At 45.7% G+C, this 14,019-nt stretch overlaps 1 protein-coding gene and 1 pseudogene across 2 annotated transcripts; one reads left to right on the top strand and one right to left on the bottom strand.

The window, feature by feature from the left end:
• Window positions 1-2,609, top strand: part of LOC139581890 (cell cycle checkpoint control protein RAD9A-like) — an 11,663-nt pseudogene extending 9,054 nt beyond the window's left edge.
• Window positions 2,253-13,909, bottom strand: LOC139581213 (mucin-22-like). 2 transcript variants are annotated; one of them, XM_071410733.1, is made up of 10 exons: window positions 13,696-13,909; window positions 13,147-13,296; window positions 10,193-10,292; window positions 9,992-10,099; window positions 9,748-9,854; window positions 9,472-9,586; window positions 9,022-9,087; window positions 6,433-6,622; window positions 5,951-6,108; window positions 2,253-5,830 (listed from the first exon to the last, which is right to left on the bottom strand). In XM_071410733.1, the coding sequence occupies exons 2-10, from the start codon at window positions 13,290-13,292 to the stop codon at window positions 2,354-2,356; spliced, it is 4,467 nt and encodes a 1,488-aa protein (XP_071266834.1). In that variant the 5' UTR covers window positions 13,293-13,296; window positions 13,696-13,909; the 3' UTR covers window positions 2,253-2,353. The 2 variants fall into 2 exon arrangements, with proteins under 2 accessions (XP_071266834.1, XP_071266833.1); XM_071410732.1 differs by having other exon boundaries at window positions 13,147-13,299; window positions 13,696-13,908.
• Between the last annotated feature and the right edge of the window lie 110 nt (window positions 13,910-14,019).

Raw genomic sequence — 14,019 nt, forward strand, 5'->3', positions numbered from 1 at the left:
CTCTCTCTCCCTCTCTCGCTCTCGTGCTCTCTCTCCCTCTCTCTCAATCTCTATCAGTCTGTCAATGTTCTTCTCCTCAGATCTTCCCTCGAAAGCGCCTCTTTGGTTTTCCTTCTTTTTGTCCTCCAGGTTGTGGTTGACACAGTGCTGCACTTCCCTTCCTCTCTGGAAGAGGTGTGTCAGTGAGTGGAGAATGAGTGTGGTTCAGGAACCATGTAGGTGAGGAGGCAGCTGAGGAGAAACTGTTTTTATTTTCGACCCTATTGAAGTGTTGAAGTGAGTTAAAAAAAAACAATTTTAGTAAGTCAAGAACCATATTTTGTAAAATTATAGTAGTTTTTAATATTCCAGGCCACTTAATGAAGTGTTACCTTGTCTTTCAAGGCTTGCTGGTGTTTGCAGAATCCACAGGTCTTCCTGTCTCATTGTATTTTGATGAGCCAGGCAGGTAAGGATACATATTCAAATCAAATCAAATTGTATTTGTCACATGCGCCGAATACAACAGGTGTAGGTAGACCTTATAGTGAAATGCTTACTTACAAGCCCCTAACTGTCCCGGATCCCTCCAGAACTTTCATCACGCACACCTGTCCCCTATTCCCACTGATTGTACTTGTATATATGTGCCCTTTGGTTTCCATTGGGCTGTCGTTTTTTGTTCCAATGTCCGTTGGTGTGTGTGAGTACCTGTGCTGTGTGTTTTGGCTTTCGTGCCATTGTGGATTGCAGAGATGATTACGGGTCTCGTCCCGTGTGTTAATCATTGTGCGCGTGTGTTAATTATTCGAGGTACTCCTCGCTCTTGTTTGGGTTTCAACCCTGCGTTTTGTATAGTGTTTGTTTGGTCTTCGTCCTGTGCCTTTACACGGCACGCCGCAATTTGGGTACAATAAAGACTCCTATCACGCATTCCTGCGTCTGTCTCCCGAATCCTTTACCAACGTGATTCCAACCAACAATCCAACAAGAAGAATAACTGTTAAGACAGTATTTAAGAGGAAGAAAAAAATGAATAAAGAAAAAAGAAGAAAATAGAAAAATAACAAATAATTAAAGAGCAACAATAAAATAACAGTAGAGAGGCTATATACAGCGGGTATCAGTACAGAGTCAAAGTGCAGTGGCACCGGTTAGTTGAAGTAATATGTACATGTAGGTAGAGGTAAAGTGACTATGCATAGATAATAAACAGAGAGTAGCAGCAGCGTAAAAATGGGGGAGGGAGGGACAATGGCCACATATGAATATTAAGTTCCTAGGATATTTTGTGTTACCTGTGTATGACTAATTTGTGTGTGTATCTGTTTTTGTCTGCCTCGTGGTGTTAAGTGTAACAGACAGTGTTCTGGAGGTGAACTTCGTGCTCGCCACTCTCTGACTACTCCAACCTCCGTAACCATAACATCAACAACACAAAACGGTAAATGAACATTAACTGTAAAACATTCAGAGCAGTCATACCTCTTTGTACAGGACCCTGCTCTTTACCCAGAATCCTCTCCTCTCTCCCCAGAGCTCGCTCGCCGCCAGCTCCTGACGACTCGATGAATGACAACATCGACTCCTACCTCATCGCCATGGAGACCAGTGAATTAGCGGGTCCCTCCGATGCACCCGCAGCTCGGACCCTCTCGCCCAATCACAACCCAGCCACATGTAGCTTATCATAGTGCAAGGAAGAGGAGGAAGAGACAGAGGACACTGACAGACCAGTAAAAAGGTGAGCTTTGTTGTCGAATGGCTGAATTACACAACTGCTGGGTTCAAAATGTAAGACCAACCCCTCTCTCGCTCTCCCACTCAAATCGAATCAAATCTCTCCGCCTCTCTCCCTCTCCATCCCTGCTCTGTGCCGCTCCCTGCTTTTCGGGTCAGTCTGTCCCACTGATTCTCAACTAACCAATCAAACGATCAAGAGCCAGGAAGTGCTGGCCAGCGACAGCGAGGATGATACCCCAGCAGCATCGCTGTGACATTGGGGTGGTGGAACAGGAGCACTGTGTGTTTGTGAGACTGTGTGTAAATCCATTTCGCACCACTTATGGAATCCCTTTGAGGACAAATATTTAAAGAGATGAGGGACAGTGACGGGACATTCAGCCTTTTTATTGGACCATGATGATGACATCACCCTGGGGACTCCGGAGTTATGAGGAATTGGACAACAAGCACTTCCTGTTTATGTTGGCATGTCAATGATCAATGTACACAAGCCCTAGAATAAAACAAACACTATTTTCCTGAGTTAGAAAAAATAATTGTTTTATTTACATTCCAGAAAAGTCTACAATTGAAGGAAATGTTTTATGGGTCATTTTTGTGGTTTGTAAAATATTTCTTTCCTTGCTTGTTAAAAGTATGTCTCCATAGACGGAGTAGAGTTTCTTTTGGAACCAAATGTCTGTGAGCCGCTGTTTCCGGGGAGGGGGACATTTCTGTGTTGCACCTGAAAACTCTTCCCTCTCGTCTGAGGCTTCTTCCTCTCCCTCTTTCTCTCTTTCTCCTCTTTTTCCATCTCCTTCTCCCTCTTCTTCCGTAACTTCTCCACCTCTTTCTCCCTCCTCTCCTGCTCCCTCCGTCTCCTCCTCCTCTCTCTGGAGCTCAGCTCCTCCTCTTCCTCCCCCCTGACCGTGCGCCCCTCACCTGTCCCGTCACTAAAGTCCTGGATCAGGATTTTGGGGACAGGGACTTTAGGTTCCCCTTTCTCCCTGTCCTGTTTGGGCTGCTCCCCTTTGAGCCTGCGGAAGAGACCAAATCGCCTGGGGGTGTCGGTTGGTCCTCTGCCTGGTTTGGACACAGTCTGAGGTGGGACAGTGCCTGGGATGCTCCCTGTGACATGCCGTGGTGATTCTGGGTGTTTTGGTACCTGGATTGGGGCTGTGGTGTTAGGTTGTGGTTGGTCGAACTGAATGAGGCCTGCATTTGATTGGTTAGAGTGTGTGAAGGTGGCTTGTGATTGGTTGGGGTCGGTGAAAAGATCCTCAGAGAGCCTCCGAGTGAGCTTCCGTGAACTGGAGGACTTGCAGAGCCGGAAGTCTTCGGAAGTGGTTGCCAAAGGTCCATCACGGGCCTGAGTCCTTTGGGGGGAGACGTCCGCGTGTGTGGATACTGGGTTGCCAGATCCAGCCTTTGAGTCTGCAGGAGGTGGAGACTCACTCTTTTCACTCTTACTTTGGGACTTTGGTTTGCCAGGTATGAGAGTGAGGTCAGCTTTCAGTGATTCCCCCTGATGCGATGGTGGAAGGATGTCAGTTGAGGCTTCCTGTGAGGGAAATGTTAATGCTTTCTCTTCTTTCTCTCCTTCACTCTCTCTGACGTTCTGGGTCTCCTGATTCTTCTCTGGATGGATGGTGACTGAACCCTGGGGTTTTTCAGGAATCTTCTGGTCTTGGCCTGTTTGGTCTTGGCCTGAGGTCAACTCTGGAGAAACCTGGCTCTGATTGGCTGGTGTTATTCTAGAGGGCTCTGTGTATTGTACCTCTGTCTTTGATGCTGTCTCTGTGTGTGTCCGAATTTCATTTGGGGACGCTATGACTGCCTCTATCCCTGTGCTTGTGTCAGTGGTTTCCTCTATCCCTGTGTTTGGGCCAGTGACTTCCTCTATCCCTGTGTCAGTGGCTTCCTCTATCCCTGTGTCAGTTGCTTCCTCTATCCCTGTTTCAGTGGCTTCCTCTATCCCTGTGCTTGTGTCAGTGGCTTCCTCTGTCCCTGTGTCAGTGGCTTCCTCTATCCCTGTGCTTGTGTCAGTGGCTTCCTCTATCCCTGTGTCAGTGGCTTCCTCTATCCCTGTGCTTGTGTCAGTGGCTTCCTCTATCCCTGTGTTTGTGTCATTGGCTTCCTCTGTCCCTGTGTTTGTGTCATTGGCTTCCTCTGTCCCTGTGTTTGTGTCAGTGGCTTCCTCTGTCCCTGTGTTTGTGTCAGTGGCTTCCTCTGTCCCTGTGTTTGTGTCAGTGGCTTCCTCTGTCCCTGTGTTTGTGTCAGTGGCTTCCTCTGTCCCTGTGTTTGTGTCAGTGGCTTCCTCTGTCCCTGTGTTTGTGTCAGTGGCTTCCTCTGTCCCTGAGTTTGTGTCAGTGGCTTCCTCTGTCCCTGTGTTTGTGTCAGTGGCTTCCTCTGTTCCTGTGTTTGTGTCAGTGGCTTCCTCTGTCCCTGTGTTTGTGTCAGTGGCTTCCTCTGTCCCTGTGTTTGTGTCAGTGGCTTCCTCTGTCCCTGTGTTTGTGTCAGTGGCTTCCTCTGTCCCTGTGTTTGTGTCAGTGGCTTCCTCTGTCCCTGTGTTTGTGTCAGTGGCTTCCTCTATCCCTGTGTTTGTGTCATTGGCTTCCTCTGTTCCTGTGTTTGTGTCCTTGGCTTCCTCTGTCCCTGTGTTTGTGTCCTTGGCTTCCTCTGTCCCTGTGTTTGTGTCATTGGCTTCCTCTATCCCTGTGTCAGTGACTTCCTCTATCCCTGTGTCAGTGGTTTCCTTTGTGTGCGTCTCTGTCCCTGTCTCTGTCCCTACCTCTATCTCTGACTCTTTCCCTGTCTCTATGTGTGTATCAGCCTCCATCTGTGACCCCAAGTCTGCCTCTACTCTTGTGTCTGACTCTATGTGCATCGCTGACTCATTTTCTCCCGGTGTCTCTGTTTCTGTATGTGCCTCTACCTCAGTTTCTACCTCTGTTTGTCTCTCTGCCTCAGATTTCTTGTCAGTGTGTGTCTCCATTGCTGTCCCTTTGTGTGACTGTGTCTCTGTACGTGCCTCTATCTCCTTGTTGGTATCAGTCTCTGTGTTCGTCTCTTTGTCTCTCTCTCTCAGTGACCCAATGTCTGTTTCTGCCTCTAAGTTTCTATCTGCCTCTTGTTGCGTGTCGGTCTCAGTGTCTGTCTCAGTGTCTGCATTAACATCTGTTTGAGTCTCTGTTTTTGACCCCACATCTGTCTCTGTTTCTACACTTGTATCTGTGTGTTGTCCTTTCTGTACCTCAGCCTCCATTTCTTCCTCTGTCTTGGCTTCTGTGTGAATCTGGATCTCTGTCACTGTTTCCTCCTCTGTCTTGGCTTCTGCATGTGTCTCTGTCTCCTTGCGTTCCTCTGCCTCCCCCTTTGTCTCTGTCACTATGTGCTCTGTGATGATACGTGCACTCTCTGTTGACTGTTTGCTCAGTACTTCCTGTGTTTCCATGGAGCCTTTACTGTGGTTAGTTTCCTGTGACTGGCTGTCGCCGTGCTGCTCATAGGCCTGTGTCTCGCTGAAACCACCCTGCTCCTCCTGGCCCTGTGAGGTGACGCGAGGGTCAGAGGTGAGCTCACGTTGCTGGGACGCTACTCCGGCTGAATCTGGGGTCATCTGGGTCTTTTGGGTTCTGTCCTGTTCTGATGGTTCTTTGTGTTCTAACGGTTCTCTCAGTTCCACTGGTTCCCTGTCCTCTGTAGCAGGAGGTGGAACACCCTGAGCCCTCACTGGAATACCATCCTTTTCACTTCCTCTCCTCAGATCCCCTCCCTCGCTTCTCTCCTCCCACACCTCCTTTGAAACCTTCCTCACCTCTCTGCCTACCCCCTCCCACTCCCCTGTGTCTGTTTTGCTCCCTCTCTTCCACCTCTTGCGGAGGAGCGAGGGAGAGAGAGAGAGGAGGGAGGGCGAGCGAATCGGTGGGATGGACAGGTTCCCTTTCGCCCTCTCCTTCCTGTTCCTCTCCTCCTCCCTCTCTCGAGCCCTCGCCCACACCATCCGATATCCGTGGCAACGACCCCGGGGATCAAATGTGGAGGCAGGCCGTTCCTTCCTCCACTTCTCCAGCTCTTTCTCCGTCTGCCGCTCCAGATCCTTACCCGAAAGAGGGACAGAACACACCTGGGTGGGGGTGAAAGGGAGATGGAGTGTTGGTAAAAGTGGGGTGACACAGGTGTGTATTGTACATGCATGGTAGGATAGTTCAAGTATAACCGGTGTACATGAGGCCAGGTGTCTGACCTCTCCGATGAAGGTATCGTCCTCCTGCTGCACCTGCTCCCTCACACCCCTCAGCCTCTCCAGAGTCTCCATCTGGCCCTCACACTCCTCCCTCTGCTCCACCCGGCCCAGAGCCCTGCGCACCAACACAACCGCCACCTGGAACAACACACGCACTCCTGATGGAGGGGGATGGAGAGGGTGAGAACGACACACAGGATATGTGGGGAGTGAGAGGTGAGATTAACCAAACCCTTTGTTAGAAAAATACTTTCTTTAGGTTTCACGACAGACAGACAGACAGACAGACAGAGACAGACAGACAGACAGACAGACAGACAGACAGACAGACAGACAGACAGACAGACAGACAGACAGACAGACAGACAGACAGACAGACGAGCAGGTGAATGGCCATAATATATAGATATACTGGATAACATAGATGAATGAATAGATAGATGGATAGATTAATTCATTCATTCCCTCCTTCATTAACAGACCGTAGCAGAAGAACAGGTCCCAGACTCGGAGGAGGGTGTTGAATGGCAGGTGACGTGTGAACAGGCACATCAGCCAATCGGTGGCGAACATCAGAGGCTCCACGCCGTGTCTCTGCAGATGCTTGTGAGTTGCGGGACACGTCTTTTTCAGCACCCAGGTCAGCATGGCCGCGTCAAAGAGAACCCCCTCCTATAGACAACATTAGAGAGACAAGTGTCTGGAGAAATGCTATTGAGCTATGTTACAACAACCAAACCCCTTACTGATGAAAAACATATTGATGTACAGTAACAGTCAAAAGTTTGGACACACACTTATTTATACTATTTTCTACATAGAATAATAATAGTGAAGACATCAAAACTATGAAATAACACATATGGAATCATGTAGTAACCAAAAAAAGCATTAAACAAATCAAAATATATTTTATATTTGAGATTCTTCAAAGTAGCCACCCTTTTCCTTGATGACAGATTTGCACACTCTTGGCATTCTCTCAACCAGCTTCACCTGGAATGCTTTTCCAACATTCTTGAAGGAGTTCCTACATATGCTGAGCACTTGTTGGTTGCTTTTCCTTCACTCCAACTCATCCCAAACCATCTCAATTGGGTTGAGGTCGGGTGATTGTGTAGGCCAGGTCATCTGATGCAGCACTCAAATTAAATCAAAGTTTATTTGTCACGTGCACCGAATACAACAGGTGTAGTAGACCTTACAGGGAAATTCTTACTTACAGGCTCTAATCAATAGTGCAAAAAAGGTATTAGGTGAACAATAGGTAAGTAAAGAAATAAAAACAACAGTAAAAAGACGAAAAAGGGAGGTCAGCTTTCAGTGAAAAACAGTAGCGAGGCTATATACTGTAGCGAGGCTATAAAGGTAGCGAGGCTACATACAGACACCGGTACATACAGACACCGAAGCAAGCATAGAAGTGATTTAGCTCGTCTGGTATGCTCGTGTCACTGGGCAGCTCACGGCTGTGATTCCCTTCGTAGTCTGTAATAGTTTGCAAGCCCTGCCAAATAAGACGAGCGTCGGAGCCGGTGTAGTATGATTCAATCTTAGCCCTGTATTGACGCTTTGCCTGTTTGATGGTTCGTTGCAGGGCATAGCAGGATTTCTTGTAAGCTTCCGGGTTAGAGTACCGCACCTTGAAAGCGGCAGCTCTGCCCTTTAGCTCAGTGCCAATGTTGCCTGTAATCCATGGCTTCTGGTTGGGGTATATACGTACAGACACTGTGGGGACGATGTCCTCGATGCACTTATTGATAAAGCCAGTGACTGATGTGGTGTACTCCTCAATGCCATCAGAAGAATCCCGGAACATGTTCCAGTCTCTGATAGCAAAACAGTCCTGTAGTTTAGCATCTGCTTCATCTGACCACTTTTTTAATAGACTGAGTCACTGGTGCTTCCTGCTTTCATTTTTGCTTGGAATCAGGAGGATAGAGATACTCTCCTTTATGGTCAAATAGCCCTTACACAACCTGGAGGTGTGTTGGGTCATTGTCCTGTTGAAAAACAAATAATAGTCCCACCAGGTGCAAACCATGCTGGTTAAGTGTGCCTTGAATTCTAAATAAATCACAGACAGTGTCACCAGCAAAGCTCCCCCACACCATCACACCTCCTCCATCACAAAGACACAGCGGTTGGGACCAAAGAATCTCAAATTTGGACTCATCAGACCAACGGACAGATTTCCACCGGTCTAATGGCCATTGCTCATGTTTCTTGGCCCAAGCAAGTCTCTTCTTCTTATTGGTTTTCTTTAGTAGTGGTTTCTTTGCAGCAATTCGACCACGAAGGCCTGATTTACGCAGTCTCCTTTGAACAATTGATGTTCAGATGTGTCTATTACTTGAACTCTGTGAAGCATTTATTTGGGCTGCAATTTCTGAGGCTGGTAACTCTAATGAACTTATCCTCTGCAGCAGAGGTAACTCTGGGTCTTCCATTCCTGTGACGGTCCTCATGAGAGGCAGTTTCATCATAGCACTTGATGGTTTTTGCGACTGCACTTTCAAAGTTCCTGAAATTTTCAGGATTGACTGACCTTCATGTCTTACAGTAATGATGGACTGCTGTTTCTCTTTGCTTATTTGAGCTGTTCTTGCCATAATAAGGACTTGGTTTTTTACCAAATAGGGCTATCTTCTGTATACCACCACTACCTTGTCACAACACAACTGACTGGCTCAAACACATTAAGAAGGAAAGATTTCACAGATGAACTTTTAACAAGGCACACCTGTTCATTGAAATGCATTCCAGGTGACTACCTCATGAAGCTGGTTGAGAGAATGCCAAGAGTGTGCAAAGCTGTCATCAAGGCGAAGGGTGGCTACTTTGAAGAATCTCAAATATACTTTGATTTGCTTAACACTTTTTTGGTTATTTCATAGTTTTGATGTCTTCACTATTGTTCTACAATGTAGAAAATAGTAAAAATAAAGAAAAACCCTGGAATGAGTAGGTGTGTCCAAACTTTTGACTGGTATTGTACATATGCAGTTTTTACTCTGTGAGTACTCTTTGGATCACTAATTGACCATGAGCAGTAAGTAACATTATCTTACCAGAAGAGGGCTGTAGTAGTCAGGGAGGTACTGTTCACTAATCTGTACCAGGCACCAGAATGCCTCCTATTGGAGGGGAAAGCAAAGGTATTAAGAGAGATGAACGGTTATTACAGGCTGTGACGGAGGGAAAGCTCAAGCTTGCCACCTATCCAGTCCTTTCATGTTGTTCAGGTTGGTGGATGGTGATTGTAACCAGGGGCGCAATTTCACTGGGGACGGGGTGTCCTACATTCTGAAATTGCATTTTTATCCCCCCTAATTTTATCATTGGAATGTGATACAAAACGAGGCAACGGTGTGCTTTAGGACCATGGGACGCCTCCGAGCTGTCAGTTAGGCTGTTTGGAGTGTTTATCCGACTGGATAAAAAAATAAGTAATAATGATAATTATCCACCCCCCCCCCCCACTTCTAAAACCAAAGTTGCACCCCTGATTGTAACAGTACCTCAGTAGGCATGTTCATCAGCAGTACAGCTGCTACAGGTCCCTGGGCCTGACAGTAGCCCTCGTCAGGCTTCAGCTGAGTAAAGGCCTTCAGCACCCGGAACAGACCACGCTGCCTACCCACACACAACACAACACTCAGATCAACCAGAACACTGACGGGATAACACCAGACAATATTTATACAACACTACAAAAAGAACGAGAGATGGAGAAAGATGTGTCGTATGTCATCATCGTTCCATAAATTGTACGGAGTATCATGAGGCTGTTTTACCCATGGCCATCTCTGGAGAGGAACATCTCATGGAAGGGGAACTGGCGGTCTAAGTCTCTCTCGATAACATCCACACAGCTCTGTAGGGCAGGCCTGGAGTCCAGAGTCTGACAGAGGGAGAGAGATTTACCTGATAACTTTACTATGCAATATTTGTATATTTACGGTAGGAATACCATAAAGGCCCAGTAAGGTTCTAATAAATGATTCTATCTATATAGTTGAGTTGTTTGCTCTATCTTACCTGGTAGAGGTCCTTGTTGCGGTGCATTCTGTCAGTGGCACCACACAGCAGTGGCCAACATTTAGCCCTGAGGGATGCTGGGATGCCTTTCTGACACTGCTCTTTGACCTGAGAGACCGGTGGAGAGTAAGGATCATGCAGGAGCAAATACCTGGGTCTGGTGTCCCAGAAGAGGTTACATCAAAAATGCCAAGTACACACCTTGCTGGACTTCTTTAGTAAGACACGATCCCATTGGCTGATGATGTTGATCCACTTCGTCTCTCTCTGTCTAACGAGCTCAGGAGGCGGGCCTTCACTCCTGGCACCAACATATCATAAGCAAAATAAGGTTTTCACTTTAAGCATAACTGTCATAATAACATTTTAAAGTCAGTATCTTTCTAGGGCAGGTAACTAACTCCTCACTTTGACGCTTTCCTGTTTCTGAGGACCAAAGTCCTCTCTAAGGCAGCCAATTTACCAAAATGTACTGAGTTGAGTCAACTGCACCTTCATGTCTCGTCACAGAGAACGAAAACACCGTAAAGATACACAGGAAACAGGAAAACCGCATGGTGGCGGTGTGACTATCTCCATAGCAACAGGTCAGGATGTTCAAGGACACAGAGTGAGAGAGTGTAGGAGATGACTGTTAAGAGGATGTCTGTTATATTTGTGTTCGGTTATTAGCTGGGTTTATTCTATGAACTAAATAAAGAATGACTTATATTTGTATCTATATAAAAAAAGTACTGTGACGCTGAACTGTGATCTTTCGTGCTACAATTGTTTTTTTGCATGAAGTTGCAAGTTATAGGATGAGTCTTTAGTGTCTTCTGATCACCAGAAATGCCTTATTGCTCAGTTTGTTTCTCTTATCATAACTAATCAATCCTTTAAAGGGCAGTGCAGTTAAAAAGGTGATTTCCACTCTGTTGTTTTTTAGGATATTTCCACACAGGTCGAAATAGCACTGAAATTGTGTAAAAGCTACAGTTGAAGTCGGAAGTTTACATACACCTTAGCCAAAGACATTTAAACTCAAACTCAAAACTCGTTTTTCACAATTCCTGACATTTAATCCTAGTAAAAAATTCCCTGTCTTAAGTCAGTTAGGATCACCACTTTATTTTGAGAATGTGAAATGTCAGAAGAATAGTAGAGAGAATTATTTATTTCAGATTGTATTTCTTTCATCATATTCCCAGTGGGTCAGAAGTTTACATACACTCAATAATTATTTGGTAGCACTGCCTTTAAACTGTTTAACTTGGGTCAAACGTTTCAGGTAGCCTTCCACAAGCTTCCCACAATAAGTTGGGTGAATTTTGTCCCATTCCTCCTGACAGAGTTGGTGTAACTGAGGCAGGTTTGTAGGCCTCCTTGCTCGCACACGCTTTTTCAGTTCTGCCCACAAATTTTCTATAGGATTGAGGTCAGGGCTTTGTGATGGTCACTCCAATACCTTGACTTTTTTGTCCTTAAGCCATTTTGTCACAACTTTGGAAGTATGCTTGGGGTCATTGTCCATTTTGAAGTCCCATTTGCGACCAAGCTTTAACTTCCTGACTGATGTCTTGAGATGTTGCTTCAATATATCCACATAATTTCCCTTCCTCATGATGCCATCTATTTTGTGAAGTTCATCAGTCCCTCTTGCAGCAAAGCACCCCCTCTTATTTGTGTAAGAGCTTTTTGAAAAAAATACCTGAAATTTCAGCCTGTTCAGGTGGGATGGAACTTTTGGACATATCGTGATGTCACAATGTGATCTGATTATAATAGACCAATGACTGTTCATCTGGGTAAGGGGGTGGGCTCTAGACCATCCTATCAGCCAAGCATGGCTGTGTATGTAAATATCTTCAAATTTGTTTCCTAGAGCCTACATCAGTGGTCACCAACCGGTCGATCGCAATCAACTGGTCAATCTTCAAGGCATTCCTAGTTGATCACCAAACATTTCTGTAGAAAAGCCAACAATAAAGGCTTGTACTCCTTTTATTTACTTTTTTCCGGGTTGCACTGCTGATGGTAGGTACACTTGATTCAGAAGCCCTGGCAAAGGTAAAGTGTTCCCATTTTGAACTATTTAATTTGTCCGTGGACCGGGAGATCTGTGGCTAAATAGAGTGTGCCTACTGCGCTGGCCAATCGGATAGCTCCAATCACAGTTACTACAGCTTCCATGACCCCCGGCCACAGTAAAGTTTGATACTAGCCTACGTGAGATTTCACTACTTTTAAAACCACGACCAGAGAGAGACTGTCAAAGAATACAGCAAAGAGCTGCTGTTTAATGAGTGAGTTAATGCCTAAGTTTTTAACACTCTCAACACTGTTTTACTCAACACTATTACAAAACAGAAAACGTGCTTCTCCCATCTTCCACTTGAGCTGAATGAGTAACCAAGTGTCTTGATAGCACTGCATTGTTATTATTATCTGCAGCTCGTCGTGTCCATTTTAATATCGAGGAATATTTCACTTTCTCTGGTCATAGGAACAACATGAATTTGTGCATGAGGCAGTGCCACTCGAGTTTTGCCATCAGGTGGAAGACGGTGCGCCCTCTCTCTGGTCAGTCTCACCGGAGGAAAGGAAGGAGAGAGCAGGGACTGTGAGAGGTGGACCATTTGCTGCTCTCTCCATCCTTCCCTGCGCTGCGACTAATGCCATGTTTAAAACATCTGGGAACTCGGAAATCTCCGACTTCCAACTTCAGTGCGTTCAAGACAACTGGGAAGTCGGAAACTCGGGCATCTTTCTTGAGCACTGACTTTCTGACCTGAAGATCACTGACGTCATGATTTGACCTAGTTTCTTTCCGAGGTCCCAGTTGTCCTGAAGCACCATGACCATCAGATGCAGGTACCATCAGTCCATTATAATAAAAAAGCGAATTATTTAAATGTATTTACATTTACTGCACAAACCTCATTCCTACACGACTGTCTTTGTTAGGTTAATGTTACATTTTTTAAGTCAAGGGAAATAAATGATTACAAATATTTTTTTGTTGTTTTCGCTAAATAAACACACAGTGATTTATTAGACATACAGTGGTGATTTAAAAATAAAATGACAAAGACTGTACATGGGCTTTAAAAAAAGAGTGAGAGAACAGAAACTGGTTATCAGTGCTGCTAAGCCAGAGACTGCTTCGTACTGACCCGGCAGTGGATCCATTCACCAGGATGAAGCCGAAGCGGTCTGTCTCTGTGGCTGGAGTTGGAACACGGACCTCTGACCCCCTGTCAGAACCAGAACTGTCCTCGCCGCTGGGGGGCATCTGGGTCGGAGTGGACGCACTCAGCATCTTACTACTGAGAGAGGAGAGGTCCCAGTTTCAAAAATACTCATCACTTCTGTATTGATGTACCGGAGTGTGTCCGTCTATCTCCGTTGTGTGTATCTGTACTTTATGTGTGTTAGAGCTAAAGCAAGTACAAGTGCAACACAGAAGACTTATCCTGTATATCAAAACCCTTAGATCAAACCTACAGCCTATTGTTACATAAATAAAGTCATTTAACACAATCTAGGCTTCATGCATACAGTGTGGTGCTACAGAATCTAGCCACAGCATCAACAGATTAAGTTGTTCAATTGGAAGCAGAGGTGAAGCCCTATCTACTTCCTGCCTCGACATAGACTGTGACTGTCACCACACCCGGTAGTTGTAAAGTAGCAATGATGTATAATGGTGTAAAATCAAATACCTTTGAGTTCTCTCTCCTCTTTGATCACTGGGTGGAATGCTTGCTGGAGAGAAGTGTTTGGTTAGAACGAGATTGGAACGAAAGCGAGAAACTTCCGCTATTCAGTCTTGCTCTCTCACAAACTCATATTGGGAAGTCATTATTGTGTGTGTATATATATGTGTGTGTGTGTGTGTCAGTGGTGGCTGGTGGGAGGAGCTATAGGAGGACGGGCTCATTGTAATGGCTGAAATGGAATCAATGGAATGGTATCAAACATATAGAAACCATACATTAATTCCATTCAAGCCATAACAATGAGCCCCTCCTCCTATAGCTGCTCCC

Source organism: Salvelinus alpinus, chromosome 7, assembly GCF_045679555.1.
Source record: "Salvelinus alpinus chromosome 7, SLU_Salpinus.1, whole genome shotgun sequence".
In the NCBI taxonomy this organism is placed as follows: Eukaryota; Metazoa; Chordata; class Actinopteri; order Salmoniformes; family Salmonidae; genus Salvelinus; species Salvelinus alpinus.

Coding starts and splice junctions, on each gene's coding strand:
- LOC139581213 (XM_071410733.1), bottom strand. CDS start 13,292: ATGCTGAGTGCGTCCACTCCGACCCAGATGCCCCCCAGCGGCGAGGAC. Junction 10,100..10,192: donor TACTAAAGAAGTCCAGCAAG/GTGTGTACTTGG, acceptor CCGGTCTCTCAG/GTCAAAGAGCAGTGTCAGAA. Junction 5,831..5,950: donor ACGATACCTTCATCGGAGAG/GTCAGACACCTG, acceptor ACCCCCACCCAG/GTGTGTTCTGTCCCTCTTTC.